Below are 23,804 nucleotides of genomic sequence, written 5' to 3' on the forward strand. Positions count from 1 at the left end.
GTTGGTAGTAAAGGCCCTTAGTCATATACAGCGTAGTATTACTATGTGTTAACATGTAGGTGCATATAATGAACAGAGCATAAGTACTGAGGGGAATGTTGCACAGTGAAAATTATGCGGTGCACGTTTTACCAACTAGTAAGGTTTTGGGTACAAGCATTCCTTTATGTTGAATAAGGTGAAGAATGAGACCAATTAATGAGGGTCGCAGAAGCAGGTTTCAAAGTAGGTTGTGGCCTAAAGCCAAACTGCGTTACAAAAAAACTATGAGAAAAGCCTAAGTTTCTTTCAGCAATATATTATTCGCCTGTTGATAAGTTGTTTTTGGTGCTATAGACAAATTCTATGAATAGAGAACACGTATTCAATCTAGTTACATTTCTTGTGACGATAAGTACTAAAATGCTGAAGTATGAAAATTAATGAATCTACTTGACACCTCCCACTTTCCCAATCACTATCCAACAAACCATCGGAACATTTTCATAATTATGTATTACTTGAAAGATACACATGTAAAATGATATATGTTGGTTCCAAATCAAAACCTAAAAGCACCTGAAATTCTCCAGTTATGGTCCGCTTCATGAACATAACCTGTACATCTCCATGAAGACTAAACTTGTTCCTGTTTGACAAATCTGCCAGACATTTCATGCAGATTTGTCAATCTGCGCCAAATTTTTATGACCAAACGAAAAACTGCATTTGCATAATATCAACACATATTTACATTAATGCATGTTGATGATGAGGCTTTTTAATTTGTAGTGGAGGGGTTGTGAAAACTGATAAATTTGGCGGTTACTAAGTTACATCATAAGTCGTAAGTAAATTTATTATGCATGATTAATTAAAACTATTGCATTCAGAACATTAAAAGTACATTTTAAAAAATATTGCATTAATAACAATTTAAGATAGAATACAAGGTTAAAAATGCTTTGGTATTGTGTTTAAAAGACCTAAATATTGTTTACTACTGTGTTATCACTGCTGGCGCAGATATGAATGCCTGTGTAAGGACAATTATGGAAACTTTCTTGGTTGACCAGTGGTGTGGTCCAGTTCTACATCTCCAAATCTCTGTAATGGGTCTTAACTGTTGGCAGCAGGTTTTTTCAGTCTCAGTGCTGTCAGATCGAAGAATTTTGTATGGTGGCAGTTTAGCTGCACTAAGGTAGGTTTAAAGCACAGCACCTGCAGGACCTCACTCCATACTGGTTAAATATTGGTTTTAACAGTGCCTTCCGAATGTCCTCTAGTTTCTTGCATATGCATATGATATGGATCAGAGACTCAGTGTCTTTCGCAAACAGACGGCAGATCTGATCGCTCCCTCTTCCTTCCCACAGTGGCAAAAGCGGACTGATCGGTCCGACTCCCAACCGAAGCCTTGGGAATTTTCTTTGATCAAAAGCTTGGATCCGACCTTGAGGTAGGGCTGAGGTTTAAGAGCTTCATAATTGTTAAGCACGACCCAACCATGAGCACGCTTGGATACCGCTTCCTTATCCTTTATTACCGATTATGAGTCTTGTAGTTTTTGTGACTAGTCTTTTGAAAACCAAGTGGGCCATTGGGGTGTTCCAGGCTTCCGTCAGACCAAGAGCCTGTAAGGATTTCTGAAGGTAGTCATTAGCTGGCAGCTTTCCGGTACGGGTCAGCTCTTGCCAGAGCTGATAGTTCAGGGACCCTGTGTCGGCAGCTCTGATTTTGTGCCAGCTCTTTAAAAAGGCGCCCTGCCTTTCTACTTCCTGTTTTTGAAGACAGAATTCCAGTCTCATTTGGGCAGGTGAAACAAATTTGGGAAGTTGGAAAATCGTACGATAGGAGGTTGCAATTGTGCAATCGAGGATAGCAGCTTCTCTTCCTGACGTGGATTCGCTCCCATAGGTGACTGTTCGTTGAAATTTCACTTGCAGGACTTTTAAAAAGGGGTCGAGTGTTAAGTCCGGAAGAAGCTTCTTCAGGGGTTTTAATGCCAAACAAGTCATTACTCCCTTCCTTTTTAAGGATTCTAGCATCATAAGTCTTAACTAACTATATGCCTGATGTGCATTCATTTCTCAGGCAATGAGCTGGTTCCCCATACCACATTGTCATATGGTTTTCACTAATTATTGCAGTCCTCAATTAAGGGAATGTAGTCGAAATATGAATCCATTGTCCCACAAAGACAGAAGTTCCAATGCATCCTCCTACTTTAGTTTTTTGTGGACTTATCAATTTAAATTTGCAGACTTTCCGACCATTAAATCCCAGTCATGCATGTTTGGTCAAAGCATGGTCTTACATCTTTGTCTAGTATATAAACTATGTATTTCGAAAACACTTTTGGAGATACTGTTTCTGAAATGACCTATGCCTTTTCTAATTACAAAGTTGATATGCTAGCCTAATAGCATGTTAAATGAACAATTTTCTCAACTCTTTCAAAAGTCTCTTTCCCTTTTGCCTGGAAATATTGACTGGTGCAATGCCCCAGACAAGTGTCAGTTTAGCTGTCTGAGTTTGCTGATGTGTATGCTATTCATGGACTTTGATGCATGAAAACACGAGGAGTAGCAATAGTGACTTTAGTTGTCACTCGATCCCTATTGACAGAGTAGTTTTTGGCCTGCCATGCACCCCTCAACAGCCTGCTATTTCTGAAGAGGAGTACAGGTTTGAGAGTCTCCCTCTTTTTTTTCTTTTGTGTACATTCACAATCCCTATGACGAAAGGGTGGAAAGAGGTGTGCCCAGGAGTAGCTTTGAGTAAGCCAAAGAGAGCATATGTTACCCCATCCTTCTCAAAAGTGATTCCTAATGTGTTCATGGAGTACTCTGTGGTTGATGGGCTTGTAGTACTCTAAAGTTCAGTCGAAACCTGTGCTGGGTTTTATAGTTGCCACATGCTTTTGTGGTTAAAACGTACATGCACTACAAATATATAATTTCTACTTTTTTGTCTTTTCTTTAGGTGGCGGATTAGCAGTTGGTACCCTTCTACTCATAGGTTAGTACAACATTGCTTTTTACTGTCATTTAAATAAATACTATTACAGTTATTCTTGATTTGTAAAACTAAAGAGTTACTATTTCAAGCTGACAGAGTTCAGAATACTAAAATGAAACTTCTCATATTGTGGTTGTGATATAGTACTTCTGAACAGTAAAGGTGTAGGTCATATTTAGTTCTAGGTTGAAATTTATAAAGTTAAGTAGCATAATAATATATTTTATACTAGTTTTGTATTGGTAGGGTCACAAAACAAACAAGATCCATAAAATTATTTCTAGCTTGTTTTATAATTCCTATCTATCACAATGGGTACAAAACAACTATTAGTGGCTGACCCTCAGGTGGCGTTCAGACAATGCTTTAACACCTGTTATTATTTTTTAAGGTTATAACATAATCTGGGCTAAACCTAAGGCCCTCTGTTTTGCTGTATTGACCTCTGAATCAGTTTGGCAAACTGTTCATTGTAGTGGATGGCTAAAAACCAAAATCTTTTTCATTCAGTCTGACTGAGCCTCAGAAGCCATACACTCTGTTAAAAAAAATGCTAGAAGTAAAACACTCAATCCTTCATTGAGCAGAGCAAAAATGATAAACAAAATGGAGTTTCTACATGATCTGTTTAAAATGTTGACTTCCATGTTGAGCTCCAGAATCAGGACATAAGTGACTCCAAGGGGGGGTGGGGTGGGGGGGTGAAGGACGGAAGGGCATATTTTGTTGAGGAAGAATTATGCATACACTGAAAAACTCAACCCGCCAAACAGACGCTTGAGAATGTGTGTATTAAGATACCAGACAAACTTATTTGTTTACTCTAAGTCAATTGGAACTGGTTAGCCAAAGACAAACTCAACTCAGCTTGCACACAATAAATTGTTGTATTAAAATTGCATACAAACATGATCTGTGGATACCCACTTAATACACGCATGACCATTATGTTGGCAACAGTTGCATCCGGTAGTTAGAACTGACCCAAACATATATATAAAAGCTTCAATTTGATGTAATTTAAATAAATGTCTTCGGTGGGAGGGAGCTGGTCTAGTGTATCTAGCATTTTCACTTAAAGTTGGTTACATTTAAAGCGAACGGTCGTGATATTGTTCACATAATTTTGGCTTCTATTTTCACAATCACTAAACTTCCTCATGATTAAGACTAAAGCATGGAAGATGGGTATCAACAAACATTTACGAAAAGAGAATAAAGAATGTGCGGCATCAAAAGTCCACAAAACAATGACTTGTTCACTTGAATTTGTTTATTTGCTATGTTTGTTAATATTTAGGTTATATCTTTTTCTATTGAGTTAGAATAATTTCATTGTTTGGTAATGTGTCTGCTGTATAGGACTTGTGTTAGAAGCAATGGTTAGAAGGAAAGTCCCCAAAACTGGCGTGGACTCCAATTGATTCTTAAGAGTGTGGCACTAATAATGAAACAAAGATAGCATCCACATTCTGTACCTATTGCATGACTTGCAGTAGTTGAATCGAGATTTAATTTTCTAATGCATATGGGTTTATCCAGTTATACGAAAAAATCAGGTCAACGTCCACTACAATCCAAACACTGATTTTGATTAGTCTTATAAATCTTCTGGGCCCACACTTCTCAGTGCCCTTGTAAATTCTCAGCCAAACCATGAGACACCTCCACCTCATCCTAGAGGGCAAATAGATTCTCCTTCGCACCCAAACTTTCACCAGCATCTAACACCCCAAACGCATCATCAAAACCTTTTTATATCTGTCTATACTTTATCATGTGGAGATATAACCCACCCAAACTGCGGAGTCTCCCTAAGGTAAAGCATATGAAATATTTAAAAGAATGTATTTAACTTGAAAATATGAAACCTATTTTTGTTAAATAATGTAAATTCATTTTAGATATTTCCTTGTATAGAACAAAATAAAAAAAATGCTACAGCATAATTACATTCGTTTTGTTACATTTATAATTAACTCAAATATATTAAATTACAATTATATTTCTGAAGTTTAAATTAAAAAATACATTCCCACCTAAGAGAAGAATATATTAATGTGCATTAATAATTATTGAAATTAATGTATAGACGTATTGGCTATGTGGTGTTGTGGACTTGCTACTCCTTTTTGTTTTTAGTAGTAACTTGTACTCCGTTTGTGAATAACGAAAATTGGTAAGCATGCTCAAATGTCGAAGTTATTGAGGAGGAGCTACGCGAGCATCCGAGATGGCCGCGTGAGCACAGGGCTCCCGAGACCCTCGCCGCCCTTCGCACATATCCTGAAGATATCCTGATTCTGAATACGGGTTATTGGAGTTGAACTTCGGCTGACACTTTTGCTCTTTTAAAAATGTAATTTGGACTTTGGGAACCGCAGCTACGTTGATCTGAACTTTTGAGGCCCACCGCATGGCGAAGCCGGGGGCTTGGCAAGCTAGGACGCCGGGAAGAAGTTGAACAACAGCGGCTGAGGGGCTCCCCCCAGTAGCCTTGAACCAACTTTCAGTTTCGTTTTTGGGTCCTGGCACTATCAGATCGCAAGACGGTTCCGGTTTGCCGGAGGTCCAGCCTGGCTCTGCCTCTTCATCGAGTGCCTGCAATCGTGAGCGCTTTTGTATCGAGCTACGTTGTTACCCCTGCCACTTGAGCCCACTTTTGTAGACTCAGGGCACTCTTTCCAAGATGGCTAACAGGGCCGACAACTGTGAAGCGGAAAACCAAGACGCCTCTATGCGGGTGACTGATCCAAACTATCGTCAATGACCGCTATACCCATCCTAAAGGGTCCCCCGGTGGTACCAGCCGTACTCCGGAAGAAGCCAAGGAAGACCCGGCTGCGCCGACCGAATTAACTCTCCAGGATGTTATGGGCGCCATTGCCAGCATGAAGGCTTCCATTGGCCAGCAATATGAAGCTCTCGCTCTTAAAATCGACACGGTGGCCATCGATGTTACCCTGATCAGAGCTGACTTGTCTAAGACCAATCAAAGGGTCAAGTCGCTGGATTTAAAGACCAATAACCTCACGACTGATGTGTCAGATCTACAGGCTGAAATCGGTAATCTGCGATCCTCCAACGACCTCATGTCTCACCGACTGGAGGACTTTGAAAACAGGGCCCGACGTAACAACATACTCATCATTGGTGTCCCTGAAAACCCTGAAAATCCCGCAACGGATCTCCTGGTGGAAGACCTCGTCCTAAATCACCTTGCCCCTACAGGTCTGAGCAAATTTTTCGCCGTGGAGCGTGCCCATCGTGTGCCGGGTGGGAAACCGAAGCTGGGTGCCCCTCTGAGGCCTTTCATTGCCAGGCTTTTTAATTTCAGAGACAGAGACGCTATCCTGCAGGCCTCGAGGGTGAGCGGCCCTGTAAAGTTTGAAAACACAACAGTGAGCTTTTACCCGGATTTCACCCATCCTAAAGGGTCCCCGGTGGTACCAGCCGTACTCCGGAAGAAGCCAAGGAAGACCCGGCTGCGCCGACCGAATTGACTCTCCAGGATGTTCTGGGCGCCATTGCAAGCATGAAGGCAAAAGATGGGTTTTCAGGGAGTGAAGCGAAGACTGCGAGACGTGGGCCTGAAATATGCGATGCTATTTCCAACCAGGCTTCATGTTGAATACGAGGACCGGAGGTTTTTCTGTGACCGTCCTGAAGGTGTTAGTGACTGGCTGGATTCTCTACCTACGCGGAACGATCGAACTGAGCACCCTGGTGGTGCCGAGGGTGGTGTGCTGCAGCAAGAGTGATACTGTGGTTCCCGACTTCCGAACATTTGACTTATCACACAGCTGGGTTCGATGATTCTAATACTATTGTGTTTCACTGTTGTATGCCCGAGGGTGGCGGTGTAAAAAAAAGGTAGGGCCGATGTTGATCGAGGACCTTTTTAAGTATTGCCAGGCGCTAACCGCCTCTCATACCACTCGAATCTTTCAAACAAAGAGGCAGGCGCTGGAGACTGGAAGGCAGGTGTTGGACCCGGCCCATTAGGCAGGTTCACCCCTAGACTTTTTGCATTTTCCTAGCCTATTTATGGAACCTGGTATTGGTGATTTTAGGCCTCTGCGCACTTTTTCACTGTGGTACAGTGTAAAGTGCTTGAGCTCTCTGTGGATGAATGGTGAGTGACCTGCCCTCCCATAGGAATGAATGGGGAATATGTATGCCCATGGTAGTTCCTGATGCGTGGGGAGTGCAGGGGCGAGTTTGGTATGAGAGAACTCGTGAGAATGAATGCTGCAAAATGATGTATGCGACATGGCTGTGTCTAGTCTAGAAGTCCTACTTTTGGAAGTTGGCATATTTGTGTAAGTTGGTGCTAGCGTTTGATTGGCTGGTGAGCCTGGCCCAGAGTGCATGGGCCTGCTTGTGGATTGACTGTCTGGTTTGAGGATGACAGGGGCTGGAGAGCCCAGGAGGTTGTCTGAGTCAGCCCATGGATGAAAGGCAGCATCTGCTGCCAGGGAAGTGGGAGGAGATGGCACCTGATAGTGAAGGGCTGTTCCTGTGTAACTACAAAGCTGGCTCCACCTCCCGCTGGGCGACTGACACCTCTGTCCCTGATACTGAAGGGGACTTCCCTCTAAACCAGTCCAGCTGGTTGTCACACTGCCTGCTTCAAAGGACTTCAAAGAACTTCAAAGGTTTTGCACTGTATAAAAAGGGGTTGTATCCCCTTCCAAAATGTTCTTGTTTTCAACTTGAATCTGCCAGGGGCTGCTGCTGCTTGAGCTCAGGGGAATCCCTGGCTCTGCCCAGCCCTGGGCACCTGATGGACTTTCCTGGACTCCTGGGGGACCCCTCTGCCTTGCTGGGCTGATGGGGGGGACTTTGCTTTGCCCCCCTGGGACTCTCTGGACCTTTGTGCAGCATGGTGGAGCTGCATTTCTGGAAGGACCCTTTGTACTTTTTGTTCTAGCGCTTTGGGAGCGCTTTATTGCCCATAGCGCTTTCGAGCGCTTTATTTTTTGATTCTAGCGCTGAGGAGCGCTTTGCCAGACTTGCGAGTGCCCACCTCGCTTATTTGTACTTTTAATTTTATTTTCGGTATTACCGGTATTTTGAATGCCTCCCCGCCTGCCTGCCTAAAGGAGAAGGGCCGCTGCGCTGCCCGCAGCGACCCGGAAGTGGATGGCCAGCCGGCCAATCCCTGCGCGGCCGGCCGGAAGTCCCGCCCCGCAGCCCGGGTGCCGAGGAATGGCGACCGCGAGGGGAGAGAGAGAGAGGAGGCAGCATGGCGGCCGGATCGCAGGGCTCCCGTGATGCGAGGGAGCCCTGCTGCAGGAGGAAGACCGGCAGCAAGGAGAAGCCTGGCGGTGCGAGGAGGAGGGCAGCTGCAGGCGGGGCTCCGGTGTCATGGAGAACCCCGCGCTGCCTCACGAAGAGCCTGCCGACACCAGAGGAAGATTGCCGGTGAGTGGGGCAGACGAAGGGGAGGGGTGCCGGGACACATTGTCGGTGTCCGCCCCCCCCCCCTCGCAGTAGCGGGAGCTTGCGCTCTTGCGGGTGTGAAGCCACGAGGGCTTCAAGGGCGGCCCCAGGTGGCAGTGGGCCGCCCCAACGTTGCAGAGTGCCAGCAGGAAGCCATGAAGGCTTCATGGGCGGCCCGGTTGTCAGTGGGTCGCCCCAACGTGCACGGAGCCCGGAGAGGCTCCCCGCCCCATTTGTTTTTGTATTTCGTGCCCTGAGAGGCGCTGGGGGCATTCTATGAAGTGAATGGAGAGTCAGGGCGGCCCCGGATGGCAGTGGGTCGCCCCAACGCTGAGAGAGCCTGTGTGGCTCAGAGGGGCCATATGTGTTTTTAAGAGCCTGTGTGGCTCCAACGTTTGACCAGTGTTGGCCAGAGCCTGTGTGGCTCCAACGTGCACAGTGTATGTGTCCCAGAGCCTGTGTGGCTCCAGCATGGCGCAGTTTGCGCCCAAGGGTCAGTGAGGACCCTGTCGCAGTTTATTTTATTGCGATGCCCAGGTGCCCAGCACTTTGTGGGCACCTGCCACGTTTAGGCTTTTTGTACTTTGGACTGGCGCCGCATGACAGCGCGCCCTGACTTTGGACCGAGGGCATCCTTGCCCCAACAAGGCCAGTTGGCCTAGGGACTGCCACAGGTAGTGGCTTATGTAGTTAGTGTTGGCGCAATGTGATTTCTATGCTTTTTAATAGTTATTGCTTGTGTGTGTTTTTGCGCTATTGATTTATTAGGCACCTCTGAATGTTTATGCATTATGTGTCTTCCTTTCCATGCGCTGCACCTCTGAATGGTTAGTCATCATGTGTCTTCTTGCGCTGCACCCCTGAATGTATTTTATTGCATCATGTGCCCTATTCTTAACACCTCTGAATGTTTAGTCATCATGTGTTTCTCCTTATTACTCCTCTGAATGCGTTCATGCATCATGGGTAAGGTGTTCTGGTGTAGACCCCTAAATGCTGAGTGATACTTAGGTGGTTGTCTTTTCTACTCCTCTGAATGTAGGTTTATTGCATCATGAGTAATGTATTCTTTCTTAGACCCCTAATGCTGTGTGATACTTAGGTGGTTCTTCTTTCTTAGTACAGGTGGTCCTAGTAAGGTCCTGGTTCCTGTTACCAGTGGTTACTGGTTGTTATCTTTGATTAGTATTTTATGTTACATTTATTCTTCATTCTAGAAGTGATTTTATATTCTACACTTTATCTAGAAGTTCTATATCTGATTTTGACAGGCGCCCATGTGGCCCTGTCTTGTGTACATAATCCCTGTGAATATTGCCTGTGCCAGTTGGCACAATGTATATGTGTGATTTTATCTGATGTGTTTTTACAATACAAAAGTTATTTTTATAATAACCTTGTGTGGAGTCTCTTCTGTGGTGTGCCTAGTATGTTGTTGCTGTTGTGCGCTGGCGCAAATGCTTTACACATTGCCTCCGAGTTTAGCCTTACTGCTTGTGCCAAGCTACCAAGGGGGTGAGCAGAGGTTATCTTGGCGTGTGACTTCCTTGCCCTGACTAGAATGGTGGTTTCTGCCTGGCTTTGGCGTCAGCCTTAGCCTACCAGAAATAGCCAGTTCTAACAGCAGGAAACAGAAGTTTATTCCGACGGAGCAGAACACGTCAACTCAGACAAAAGGGTATCTTCTCGAGGTGCTCTACCCGCATCTCTGAGGCCTGGCCTCTTACCAGTTTATTGCTTTATTGCATAAAACACATCTTTGTCAACACTTTGATGTACGGAAAGACATCCTCGGAATCCCCGCTTCAAGCCCGTTCCCACACACATTTACAGTAGAAGTCCCCACCCCGGTCACAACAGGTGATGATTGTCACGCAGCTGGGCATTCCGTCGATTCCCGGGATGCATGTGGTTGATCGGATCTCATGGGGTGGGGGCTTTGATCAGTTTGTGGATCCTTTGATGGGGGAAGCTTCCTACTGTATGGGGGCTATAAACAGCATCCGCAGGGCCAGGTGGCGGCCTGGGAACGAGCAGGACAATCGGGCACAGAGGAAAGGGGGGTTTTATCAAAGGGATAAGGGATGGAGGGAGGTGTTGAGCTGGGAACAGGATGGGGTTCCGAGGCAGGGTTGCGCTGAAGAGGGTTTTATGGCCAAAGCATGTGAGAGCGGGAGCTGTCAGCCCGCGGGGATGCCTGGGAGGTTAGGAGAGAGAGAGAGAGAGAGAGACGCGCTGGCTATCGGCGGTGGGCAGAGAGGCCATGGCATTCAAAATAGCTGCCGCTTACGCGCACGAATGGGCCTAAAAAGGGACAAGATGGCGCCGATAATGTTGACGCTGCAAACTAGATTTTAACAGCGGGGGAAACAAGACTCTTTACTCCTCCGGGTTTCTTTCTGTAGATTAGTTTAATGTCAGGGCGACGGGCACACTGCAAGTTGGGGTGGCTTCTGAGTCTAACGCAGGGGTGCAGGGTGGGGGGTGTTGCAACGGGTTCAAGTTGGGAGGTGGAGGGGGGAGTTTGTGTGTTTATTTTCTCTCAAGGCAACGTATTGTTCTCTTCTCTGATCGGGTCATTATGTTCTTTGTGGGGTGGATTCTGCATTCCTTGCCGGGATGGGGGGGGTAGTGGGTTGAGGCTAATGTCTTGGAATGTCAATGGGTTGGGTGATAGGATAAAACGGGGAGTGGTGCTACAATTCTTGCGACTCCTCTCCCCTGATGTCGTTCTCCTACCGGAAACACATTTGATTGGGAATACGTGTCACACCATGAACAGGCGGGGGTATCGTCTTGCTGCACACTCGGGATTTACTTCTGGTTCTAGGGGCGTGGGCATCCTTGTCCGGTCCTCTCTCCCTTTGGAAATAGATGATGTAATCCTTGATGATCGGGGGCGCTACGCCGCTCTCACTGGCAGATGGGATCGAAGGACTGTTTCACTGATTACCGTATACGTCCCGCCGGGTCTACAGACCTCTACTTTTGCTGATATTGGGCGTGTAGTGCTGGGGCTTCCTGATGGTATCCTGGTTATGGGTGGAGACTTCAATTGGGTTGTCTCTGGCAGCATAGATCGCTACCCCCCCAGAGATCTTACCAAGTCTCAATCATGGCTGAGTGGATTTTTGGAGACTTTTGGTCTAGTAGACTGTTGGAGGTTGATGCATCCCGAGCAGACGCAATACACTTTCCATTCTGGGGCCCACGGCAGTCTCTCCAGACTTAACTACGTTCTGATGCCGGCGGCGCAATCCTCCTCTATTTAGAGAAGTTAGACACCTTGCCCGGGGCATATCCGACCATTCCCCTTTGTGGCTCTGCATGGATACTAAAGTGTGTTGCGAAGGACGGGTCGCTCCCATAAACCCTTGGTATTTTCGCAATCCTAAGACCCGCGCTGATTTTGATAAAGTCCCTTGATCACTATTTTCTTAAAAATGTGGGGTCTATGTCCTCATCTGTGTCATTGTGGGAAGCTTTCAAGACTGTTATCCGTGGACAGGCTCTGTCGCTAATCGCTGGGGCTAAGAAAACTAAATACGAAGAAACTGTTCGTCTTGAGACAGAGATAGTCGAGCTAGAGTGACCTTGAGGTTGGCGTGACTTGTGCTAAACTACACTCCCTCTGCCTGAAGCAGCTAGATTACAGAGCCCTGGTGACTGATGCTGCCAAAATAATGAATAGAGAGCAACAGGGCAGATTGTATGATGTTGGGGACAAGGCCGGTAAATTGATTGCGTGGCTCAATAAGAAAGAAAGGGCGAGTTGTGTGGTTCCCGTGATTGAGAAACTTGATGGAGTGTGTGTGACAGACCCGGCTGAGATTGTTGAGTGTTTTGTGGAATACTTTCGAACGGTGTACTCTCCGGTCTCTGATAGGGCAGAGGAAGATTCTCATCTGTTGTTGCGCGACATTGCATTGCCGCGCCTATCGGAGGTAGACAGACACTTAATGGATGCACCACTCTCGGCGGATGAGATTGCTACCGCCATTCGTTCCGTTCGCTCTGGCAAGGCTATGGGTCCCAATGGTCTGCCCATTGAACTATACAAACTGCGTCCTGATAAAATGGCACCGTATCTTCGAGATATGTTCCTGGAGTCGCGAGACCTTGGCTCCCTTCCTCGTGATCAGCGTCTCGCTACGATCGTGGTTATCCACAAGGAGGGGAAGCCGCGGGATCGCTGTGCTTCCTATAGGCCCATCTCGCTCTTAAAAGCCGAACCCAAAATTCTAGCCAAATCGTTAGCCAACCGACTGATCAAGGTAATTAGCGACCTGATCCACCCGGATCAGTCTGGTTTTATCCCGCATCGCAACACTGCACTTAACCTGCGGCGCTTACATGGCATCCTCGCGAGGGCGGCGTCTCTTCACGAGCCGGACATTTTGGCTTCCTTAGACGCCACGATGGCCTTTGACACAATAGAATGGCCGTATCTCTGAGCCTCCCTTGCGAAATTTGGTTTTGGTCCCGGGTTCATCGGGTGGGTGAAACTTTTGTACGAGAAACCGCTGGCTCAGGTGGTCGTTAATGGCCGAGTATCGGAATCTTTTACCCTCGGGAGGGGTACACGGCAGGGCTGCCCGTTGTCCCCCCTACTTTTTGCCCTCGCTCTGGAACGGCTGCCTGGCTGCGATGGGAGCCTTCGATGAAGGGTATCCAGTGGACCCCGGATTTTGAGGATCGAGTATCGCTTTATGCAGATGATATCTTGTTGTACCTCACGTCCTCCCGAAAATCGCTTAATGTGTTGTTTGACGTGCTTACTTCGTTCGGAAAGAACTCCAGTCTAGTCATCAATTGGACTAAATCCTGTGTTTATGTGCTTTCGGGTGGTCTCCCTCCTCTGCCTTGTAGATTTCCTATCCAGGTCTCGCAGACGGGATTCAAATATTTGGGCATCTTCATATCTTTAGTCCCCGCCGTCCGCTACGAGTGCAATCTGCTCCCCCCTCTTCAGAGGCTGAAACTCGATGTTATGTGCTGGCGTAGGTTGCCATTGTCACCGCTCGGGCGCGCAGCGCTTTTCAAAATGATGTCCCTGCCACGATTTTTGTACGCGCTCCAGAATACGTTCGATATTATTGCGGTGAGATATTTTCTAGAGGTGGAGAGCTTACAGAGGCGGCTAGTTTGGGACGGACGTGCGCTTATCGCCCTTGCTAAGCTAACGCTCCCCTGGTACGACGGAGGTATAGAGCTTCCGGATATCAGGCGTTATTATAGGGCCTCTCAGTTGAGTGCGATTAACCACGCAACATACGCACCTGGTCCTAACCCGGCATTCGAGATGGACAAGTACCTGTTATCGGGCAGGAACTATAATAGGGCGCTCTATTCTAAGGTAGCAGGGAGGAAATTAACTGGACCTACCAAGATCGCTGTACGAGCCTGGCATGATGCGAATGTGGCTTTGGGATGGAGAGATCGACTGACCCGTGCAACTCCTTTTATATGTGTCCGAAAGATTGGGATGTCTCTGGAAAACGAAAGGTTTTGACAAATGGGACATGATTGGTATTAGCAGGGTGGGCGACCTTTGGGCCAAGGGCAAAATTAAGACCTTTGAGGCATTAAAGATAGAATACGAGTTGAGTGATAGGGAATTTTTCAGATATGCACAGGTTCACCACGCTTTGACCACTGTTTTCACTGTTGGCGCCGACATCCCTGAGTCCTCCCCGCTCGAAGATCGTGTGCTTGATGGTCATGTGCCCGATAGCACAATTTCATTAATATACAAGAAGTTGATCAACAATCGGGCGGATCTACTTGTACGTCTCAGGGAGGTCTGGACTGAAGACGGTTTGGAGCTGCATGATGAGGACTGGCAATCAGCGTTATCTTCGCCTAAGGAGGTGGCTATTCCTGTCCGTCTCCGCCTTGTTCAGCTTAAAATCCTCCATCGCGTGTATGTTACTGGTCCGCGCTTGGTTCGTATGGGTTATTCCCCCGATGAGTTATGTAAACGTGGCTGTGGAATGGTTGGAACCTTCCTTCATATAATATGGGAGTGCCCGGAGGTGGTTGCATTCTGGAACCGTGTGCATGCAGTGATGGAGAGGGTCACAGGAGTTGTATTACTGCCTGAAGCCAGGCGCTGCCTGTTGAATGTGTGGGAACCAAATGATTATAATGTTGCTCAGACCCAGTGGGCGACCCTTGGGAACATGATTGCTAAGAGAGATATCGCACAGTTGTGGGGTTCCCAGCGGCCACCCACTGTATCGGTATGGAAGGAAAGTATGGATTGGTGCATGTTTAGAAAAAAGACTGTATATGTGGCTAGGGGTAGACCTCGGAAATGGAATAAAATCTGGAACCAGTGCAATGCATACCGTGGAAACATATGTACGCCCCCTTTCGTTGAGAACCTAGATGTCTCCCTTTCCCCCTGATCTGACATTCCATGTATCCTTCACTTTGTTACTATCGACTGGCTTCCCCGCTGACCCCCCTACTCTCTGTATTAGTTATATGCTGAATAACTTTGCACTCAGAAGTCCTTCCTGTATGAGCACATGTCCGTGAATATTGTACTATTGCCTTGTGTATTGTTCTTTCTTTTTTCTCAATTTAAAAAAAAAAGTGGAAGTTACCTTTTGAGAATCAGGCCTCAAGTCTCCAGTGGGTTTTCAAAAATGGGTGCGATTTAAACCAACAAATTGAGTTGATTCTCTGGCAGCTAGTTGTAGATAGGGCACTGTATGGCATTTTGTGTATGCTTCTATACGTGACCTGACTGACTGCACTGTTAATATTGACAATTGCATTTCGATAGCCTAATTCAGAAGATGGAATGTGTTGCTTTAATGTGCTGTTTTAAGAAGCATCAAGGATGGTTTCTAAAGCCATCATGAAAGTGATCAGACAGGAATGTGCTATGATGCTGACTGAATCCAGAGTTTAGATTGTTAAGTGAAGTGAAGGTGCCTGCTGCCTCTGTACCTTCAGGTGAGGTTGGTAATCATTAGAAGGTGGCCGATTGACCGTCTTTTGTGGGTACTGATTTTCATGTTGGTGGTCTAATGTTATGATATGGTACATTTCTTAGCAAGCATTTGTGGACTTGTAGAGAGGATTTTAAGTTTGGCCTTGTTTCATGCTGGGTGTCAGTGAAGAATCACCTTGGCACCTACCAAAGAAAAAGAAGATTTGATATTTTTCCAACAATGGCACATATCTGCAAAAACGTTTTGAAATGTTACAGCAAATTAAGCTGAAATTAGGGCAGCCTGTTAGTTGTATGGGTGTAGTCCAGTCTGGACTAAATGAGGATGAAGTCTAGAATCTTGTGTAGGTTCAGAGGTCCCTTGCAAAGTTTTTTTCTGAGATGGCAGAGCTGTAAGAAACCTGAGCTGTTCATGGTTTAATTAGAATTTCATGCTCAAGACCTAATGTAAAATATTTCAAGGGGATTTAAACATGTAGCTAAAGTAATTGGATGATTAAGAACATTTTGAAATTGAATGGAGATACCTTCGACCAATACAAATGCCTTGAATCTAGGATTAGATTTGGAGCTGTCCAACTTAAGCATACTTCTACTTATTGAGCAGAAGAAGACTCAAAGGCACTTCAGTGTGTGTTTACTGTGCAAATCTAATAATGAAGGATCTGAATGGAATTAGCATAACAGTTGCACATGAAGCCATGACTGGATACCCAGTCTTTAGCAGCATGCAGAGGTTTACGAGCAGTATGCTTGAAGGATGCTGCAAGGCGGTATGTCAGGCGGTATGTCAGTACCTTTTTTGAGTCAGACAACCGTCTGCTGCTTGACTCACTGCTGTCTATGAAAGAGAGGATCCGGCACCCCTCTGAGAGAGGTGTACACAATAGAAAGCACTACCACCTTTTGTTCCAGGAAGATATGGGTTCAATGATAATGAGATCCAGACTGGTCCAAGAAAATTAACATTGTTGGAGTCGTTAATCTGGGAGCTCTAATAAATCTAAAATAAATCTTGAATAACAAGACCTATTTTTGGTTGTACTTCATATGAAGTGGAAACCTTTTATTTTATTTCTCAGATAAATCTATGATACCATATGATAATTACAGTTTTAGTAATTTAAAGTGGATGTTGGTATTGGTATTTGGTACCGCGTTCTATGTTCGAGCTAATGCATCCATTTTAATTTCCAACTGCAAATCATTTAACTGCGTCATAACTGGCATAAGTGACTTTCCAATGAATCACAACAGTATGGTAAGAACAAGTGGATTTTAAACACTTAGTGTATGTGTTTTCAACTCCGTTTTAAATTGAAATCTGCTTCATTAATGGTGTGTATACGCAAAGGATAACCTAAATGAGTGGCAGCATTGGGCTAATGGACGTCCAAGTTTACTCTTGCCATAGAAATGTCCAAATACTGTTAATGCCTCTGGGTTAAACAATATGGCAAAATGTACTTGTTTCTGCTTTCATCTTTCCAGGTCTTTGAACATAACATCTTCTAATACTAATGGCTGAGACAGTAGTGTTCCTAGGGTTTAAAGATCATGAATGTTATGTTTGTATGTATCTTTCAAATTGTCAACTTTTGTTTTTTATTTCTACTGACTTGTGTGATAAAGGTATTTTTTTTACCTATCCCCTGTGCTGCCAAATAGGTTTTTTAGGATCTAGTTAGTGGATTGTTAGGGGTTTAAAGTATTTGAATAATATTCCCTTTTTCTTTTGTTCTCCATCTATCTTGAGGTTTCTTTCTTCTTTGTTCGATAGGTGTATGTTTCTTTCAGTCCGTTATCTGTGTCTGTATTTTTGAGGTGCACATCACCAAAGACATCAAGGGCTGTAAATGTAATTTTGTGTGTAAACCGAGAATAAATGTTTTAGAATCTGGTTCTTCGAGTTTTCTTGTAATACTCACTACCTACTAAGACCAGTTAAATCAGTCTCTGAACTTAAAATGGTGATATGCCACCTGAGAATAAGTGATAACCCTTGAACAATCTGCATTGGTTTGTATTACATCATTGTGCGTTCATTTTTTTTTATTCCGCATAGTTTTTTAGTCCATTAAAATAAAAGCCACCTCTGTTGCATTTTTCGTTGTTGTTTTTTTTAATATCAATTGAAGATGATTGTTACGTGAGCATTAATATTCTGAAGATCACCACAAAGCGATTTCCTGTCATTTAGTATAGATGTGCTTTTCACATCTGCCCACAGTTCCTTAATCCCATTCGTATTGATGTGGTCTAAAATTGGGGACATCATATCAAATGATATACTGGTATTTAATATGATTTCATAAACATGTCCTCAACAAAGTGGCAATGGAAACTTCTACTGCAGTTTATAACTGAGATGCATGTAATTGTTATTATGAATTCAGTTTGTCAGAGAATGCTGTTTTGAAACACTAATTTTCCTGTTGATAGTTTAAAATGAAATGCAATTTATGTCGGAAAATTGATAAATATATTACGCAGTTGTGTTTACCGTTATTCAGACAGTGTGAATAGGCTTTTTTATTTGCCTACAACTCGTAACCCCATGGATGAATTTGCTTGACTTTTGCAATATACCTAATCAGTTAAATTAGGGCATGCCAAGTTTCGTGATGATCCATCCACAGAAAAAATGATAATGGGAGGGGACACAAAAATACAAGAGATTTCCCAATTTACTTCCATTAGAACCTTTTTCTGGCACCTACATCCCAAACGGCATAAATGAATTATACAAAATTTGTATCGAAAGTAGAACTTTACTCAGAAAGCCTGTTTTTTTGTTGTAAATTCACTCAGTAGTTTTTAGTATATTAGCATTTAGAAATGTTACAGAGCTTGTTTAAAAGGGTTAAGACTTTTGTATAACCTTACTGTTTAGACCTCAGTCAATCACATTTAAAATGTTCCTCAGGTGTAATTGACTGAAAGAGCTACAGTTTTATATAACAGAAAACTCATCTATTTTGTAAAGAATCTGGATCCAGGTATGATTGATGACTTTACGCTGAGACACACATTCAGGGGTTCACGGAGGGACCTGAATATGCTCATGAATATGCTCAACCATAAAAGATCCTTATCCCCTCTTGATGCTCCTCTACCCTGAACCCTAGAACACTTTTAGTACCCCTTAACACTAAATTTATCTGAGCCCTAAAAACTCCTATCGCCTCTGTAATAATGCTAGTAATGTTTTAAGATGCATTAAATAATCCACCATGAAGAAGATAGAAATCAGTAGGTTTATTTCAGTAATGCCTCAGCAACTTTACAGCTCTTCCCCACCAGAGATAGTGCTTCCAAGATTTCAATGGATGCACAACCCTCCTCTTACTTTATGAGATTCCTTTGGATATGCTCCGGCTATCCCACACCTCCCTCATTTGCAGAGGCAGTTTTGTGGAGGCCCATCAACCAGAAGTACAAGAGAAGAAATAATATATACCAATATGGTATCTAGAAGACTTTATTTACGGGATATTCTGAATAAACTGAATATACGAACATGTCGCCAGGCAGTCATAACCTGGCTGGGAGGATCTTCTCCAATTTTGACTTGTCGGGGATTGAAATTTATGATTAAGGCAAGAAAGCAGCTACTGGTTTGTTATTGATCACTCAAAGCCTGGACTGAGGCCAAACCAACCATTTCGGTGGGTCCGTGTTAATTTTGTAAGTCAGTATTGCTGCTATTGGGGGGGGGGGGGGTCCGAGAAGAAGTTTTATATTTAAAAAAAAAAAAAAAAAAAAAAAATCTTTTGTTTTTGAAGTTTTAATGTCAAATTGTTTTATGAATATAGGCCAGATTTTACCCTTCGTATTGTAAGGATTTTTATTAATTCAACAATAAAAACTGACTTGACTTGAATATATACCAATAACATGGTACGAATCACACACAGAATGAACATACATTAATATTTACAATAAAAAAATTAAATCATTAACTTTATTGACTAGACAATAACTTTACAGCGCTAGTTAGGTGTCTGTAAACCGATGCAGAAGCTTATTTGGAGGCACAGCAATAATCGTGTCTGTGTCTTTAGGTGCTCACTATCCTACATCTCCTTCCCTTCTTATCACAATGATTCTTCACCAGCTCAGAAATCGATCTCCCTTTTGTTTTGCCAGCTAACAACCAGTGTAACTCCTTCAAACTCTTTACTTCTCATCATTCCCCTTCCTGTCACTCGTCACAACCATCACCCTGTGGAAATTTTATATCCTGGTATCTTCTGTCTTTTACAAATTTGTGAATAAATTGATCACTCTCAGGAGTCTGATTAATTTTGACATGTTTTTCATATTTTTGGGATTTTTAATCATCACTAATCTCCACAATTCCATTGTCTCCATTTCCTTGTCTCAAAGCTGCACCTACACCTTTGGAGCTAGCATCCATTGTTACCTTAGATTTACCCATTTTAAGATCAAATTCATCAACCAAACTCTTACTTGATATTAGTGAACTCACTTTTACAATCCACAGATCATTAAAATTCAGCTCCTTAATTCTTTAACACCAACCTCCTGTTTTTGGTGCAAAGAGCAAAACTAGGTACAAACATATTGTATTATTCTGTCATTGCAAGAAGTTTTACCAGTGTATCTTTATTCTCTGAAGCAGGTACGTTGTATTGTTTCACCAAGTCATGCTTTAGTTTTATGCCCGTGACCTACATACAGTATTTATTTTTTACCAAATCTGCCTTAGGGGCTCTTCAGAGTTAGACATTTGTCCGTTAGCCTAACCAGCACCTACCAGTGCCGAAATGTGTGTTCTCTGTTAGAGGTATCACAAAAAAAGAAAGTACTGAAGGGCATTCCCAGTGTAGGACAATCTCCATTGCTTGATGGAAAACGGAGGCATTGGAAATAAAAACCGAATGGCATCCTCAAGTATCTAAACACCCCAAAGGAGTAACAAATGGGGTTAGATCCATTGACTTTTCATGTAGTTTGATCTGGTAGTATACTGATGTAAGATAAAGTGTCAAGAACACCTTGGCACCTTTTGAGTAGCAACAACCTCTCCAATATGTTTGGAAAGCGATTCCTTTCTACTTTTACACATTTATTCAGTTCCAGAAAGTCAATGAGTAGCCTCACCTCACAAGTGGGATTGTGTGATACAACTGCAGGTGCTAACCATCGCCTGCAACCATTTTTAAAAAAAAACAAATTAAGCCTGCCTTCTTCAGCCTTTCTATTCCATTCAACATAGGCATCTTTCACTGCTTTGGCACACATCTGAACTCAACCACAAGACAGGCATGCTCTTTCAATATAATCATTTGTATGTAACCTCTCCAACAGCCCTGCAGATCCTTGAAGACTTCTGGGAATTCTGAAAGCATCCTAGCGGCCACGTCATAATTATTCATCACCCTGCTAGTGTTCACAAAATCACCAAGCATGAAGGGAGGGACACTGTTCGGATTCAGAATCTCCCTTGGTTGGTACATAAACTTTCCCTGCTGGAAACCTCCCACTTTACTCAACATCACCATAAAATACTCCATATGTTTTATTGGCTTACCTCTGTAAGATAGCGGTTTGATATTCGTCCTGAACAGCTTCATTCTTTTTTTTATTTTTTAAGATTACAGTAGAAACCTTCTTTAGGGACGATCATTATTTTGGCTCCCAACTCAGAAAGTATGTATACTTAGCTGCACATTACTCAATGTAAAAGGGGCCGTCTTTATCGCCGCACAGTCTAGCTCACGTGTTATTTTACTTTTTTTTCTAATTTTTTTTTATTTTTTCACTGGAGCCAGCATTCATTACTGCAATATATTTTTATATAAAACATTGTAGATACATCATTACTAACGTCAACAGCATAAATATTAGTGTGAACAGCAGAGGAGAGAGTTATAAAAAAAAAAGAAAAACATTTGCCTGGAAAGTGTGATTGACAGCTTCACCTGGGGTCATAGGAAAACCAGACGTGCTATACGTTTTATCAAACTTACATACAAGCAAGTGGGTTTTAAGCTTCCGGACATTAAATTATATTATTGGGTGCCATTTGCTGGGTGGATCCAAAGTTGGCTAACAGGGCATGATGCCGGGCTGCTCTCATTGAGCTATCAACTGGCATGTGACCCTGTTATTGGATACATACTTCACAAACTAATGGAACCTAATTACTACAAGAGGGGTAGGTTCAAGACATAGCACAGACATGGCAGGAAATCCACAAGAAATATTCTCTACCTACACTTCACAATTCCACTTCTTTGGGGGGTAATCCAATATTTCCAGACATATTCCATGACAATGTTGGCAAAAAGTGGGAACGTTGGGGGATTAATAATCATGGCCATCTGTATGATCAGTAGGCGTTTTGTACGTTTGACTCATTACAAGAGGAGTATGGGCTCCAACATTCCTTTTTAAAGTTTCTACAAGTAACGGATTACCTACTATATGGGCGTCAGTTGCAAATTGGACAAGAAACATCCTTGCCTGTATATTTGAGACTACTGGCAACATTGCTTCAAGATGGTGCCTGCTTCCTCTATCCTATCTGAAATTACGGCTATTAAACCCCTTAGCTGCTAGGCTTTTTCCCTCCCTGTGCTAAGCCTTTCTTTGGCTATTTGGAGTAGTTCGCGCTTAGGCTCCTGTAACTTTTTGACCACATAAGGTATGCATGCCAAATCTGCATCCTTTTCTTCCAAAACCATGGGGATTCTTTTATTTTTTTACTCTTTTTATTATTTCAAGTTTTATATAAAGCAATACAGTCATGGCATTCAGTACAATAATACACAGACCTAAAAATCACATTTCGTATTCGCGTGCAATAAGAGGAAAGAGAAAAACATGAAAAGAAATTTCAGAATATTTTAAATAGACAGAAGGAAAAGACAGCGAAGTAAAATAATACGAAGTGAAATAATCTACAAAGTAAACTATGCTGTTATGGGGCAGAAAAAATAAATAAAAGGGATGACTACACTAAAGAGCCTAAACAGAACATTTCATAGTACTACCAAAGATCGCAATGGGCCGATGTATTTTCTTTAATCATCCTCATTATTTAATCCATTCCTCCACCGGAGCCCACATCTTAGAGGCCAACTTCCGCCTACCCTTTAATGAATATACTGAAAATTCCAACTTATAAATAGCGAGCAATCTAGCTCTCCAATTCATGGATGTCGGTGCCTCAGGGGAAAGCCATTGTGAGGTTATGCACAGCCGAATCATAGACATAGCAATAAACAAAAACGCAGAAGTATACCATGAATTACCAATTATCACTGAGCCGTCCTAACCCATTATCACCATCTCTGGGGTCAAGATACACCAGATCTTAAGCGTAGAATTATTAAAACGCTCTACGTCTGATAGAAAGTCAGCCAGACTCTGACAAGAATAGAACATATGAATTGCATCTGCTGCAAACAACCCACACCTTGAACGATGGTCCCCCTTTCTGCTGTCCCATTTTGCAATTTTTGCAGGCGTATAATACAAGTCGAACATCGCCATATAGCTTCCAGACACCAAAACCTCACTAGAGAACTCCAGGGCCGAATTTAAATCAACACCAGTCTTCCACTCAAATCATCCGGATGACTGGACAGTAAATACCGATAGAACATTCCTATTCTGGCTTTCTTTTGGATAAGTTCAAATATAGCTAATTTGTCAAATAATGAGGCCGTTCCATCAAGATGTTTAGATGAAAAACTTCGGACCTGAGGATATTTAAAAAAATCATCAATAGGCAGCTGGAATTTATCTTTCAAGGACGAAAAAGGTTAATAACAGACCATCCCCCACTAAGTTCCCTATAACCAGCACCCCGTGGATTTGCCATCTATACATTGTCTGATCCTGAAAAATAGAAAGGAGAAGTCGAGCAGCTTTGAATGGAGTATATATGTTAAGATTATGAATAGACCATTTCTGCAGAATTTACTGCCAAATTAAGAACATAGCTATGATTACCTTATATCTGGTTCTTTTGAAATAGCTCAGCTCCAGGAGCTCCACCAAAATACCCTTGGCAGCAGTGCCTAGACCAATCTAAAAGATTGTAGGGTGATTGCATAACGGGACTTCAATACTATCCCCTAGAAGCGGCACTCCCAAAGATTGTATCATTACCGACCAATAGTATAGTACCAGAATTGGTACCGCCCAACCACCTCGGTCCTGAGGAAGGCACATCCACTTGGCTGCCCTACGAGAGCGCCGATACCCCCACAGAAACCTGTAACCGATCCTATCTGCCTTTGTCAAACTGCTTTGCGAGTGTTCTAAAGGTATTGTCCTAAAAAGATATAGGAACTTCGGCAGTATTAACATTTTAAGGACACTACAACAACCATAAAGGGAAAGATGTAAATGATCCAGT

The 23,804-nt window shown here is 43.4% G+C and overlaps 1 protein-coding gene across 2 annotated transcripts in view; it reads left to right on the plus strand.

Annotated features, from left to right (window-relative positions):
• Positions 1-23,804, plus strand: part of ELP4 (elongator acetyltransferase complex subunit 4) — a 1,390,950-nt gene that overhangs the window by 87,960 nt on the left and 1,279,186 nt on the right. For both annotated transcript variants that reach the window (XM_086955829.1, XM_086955830.1), the window contains exon 2: positions 2,965-3,000. In XM_086955829.1, the coding sequence (XP_086811955.1) occupies positions 2,965-3,000 (36 nt within the window). The remainder of the gene's footprint in view (positions 1-2,964; positions 3,001-23,804) is intronic.

Source organism: Lissotriton vulgaris, chromosome 2_1 (genome assembly GCF_964263255.1).
Source record: "Lissotriton vulgaris chromosome 2_1, aLisVul1.2, whole genome shotgun sequence".
Taxonomy (NCBI): domain Eukaryota; kingdom Metazoa; phylum Chordata; class Amphibia; order Caudata; family Salamandridae; genus Lissotriton; species Lissotriton vulgaris.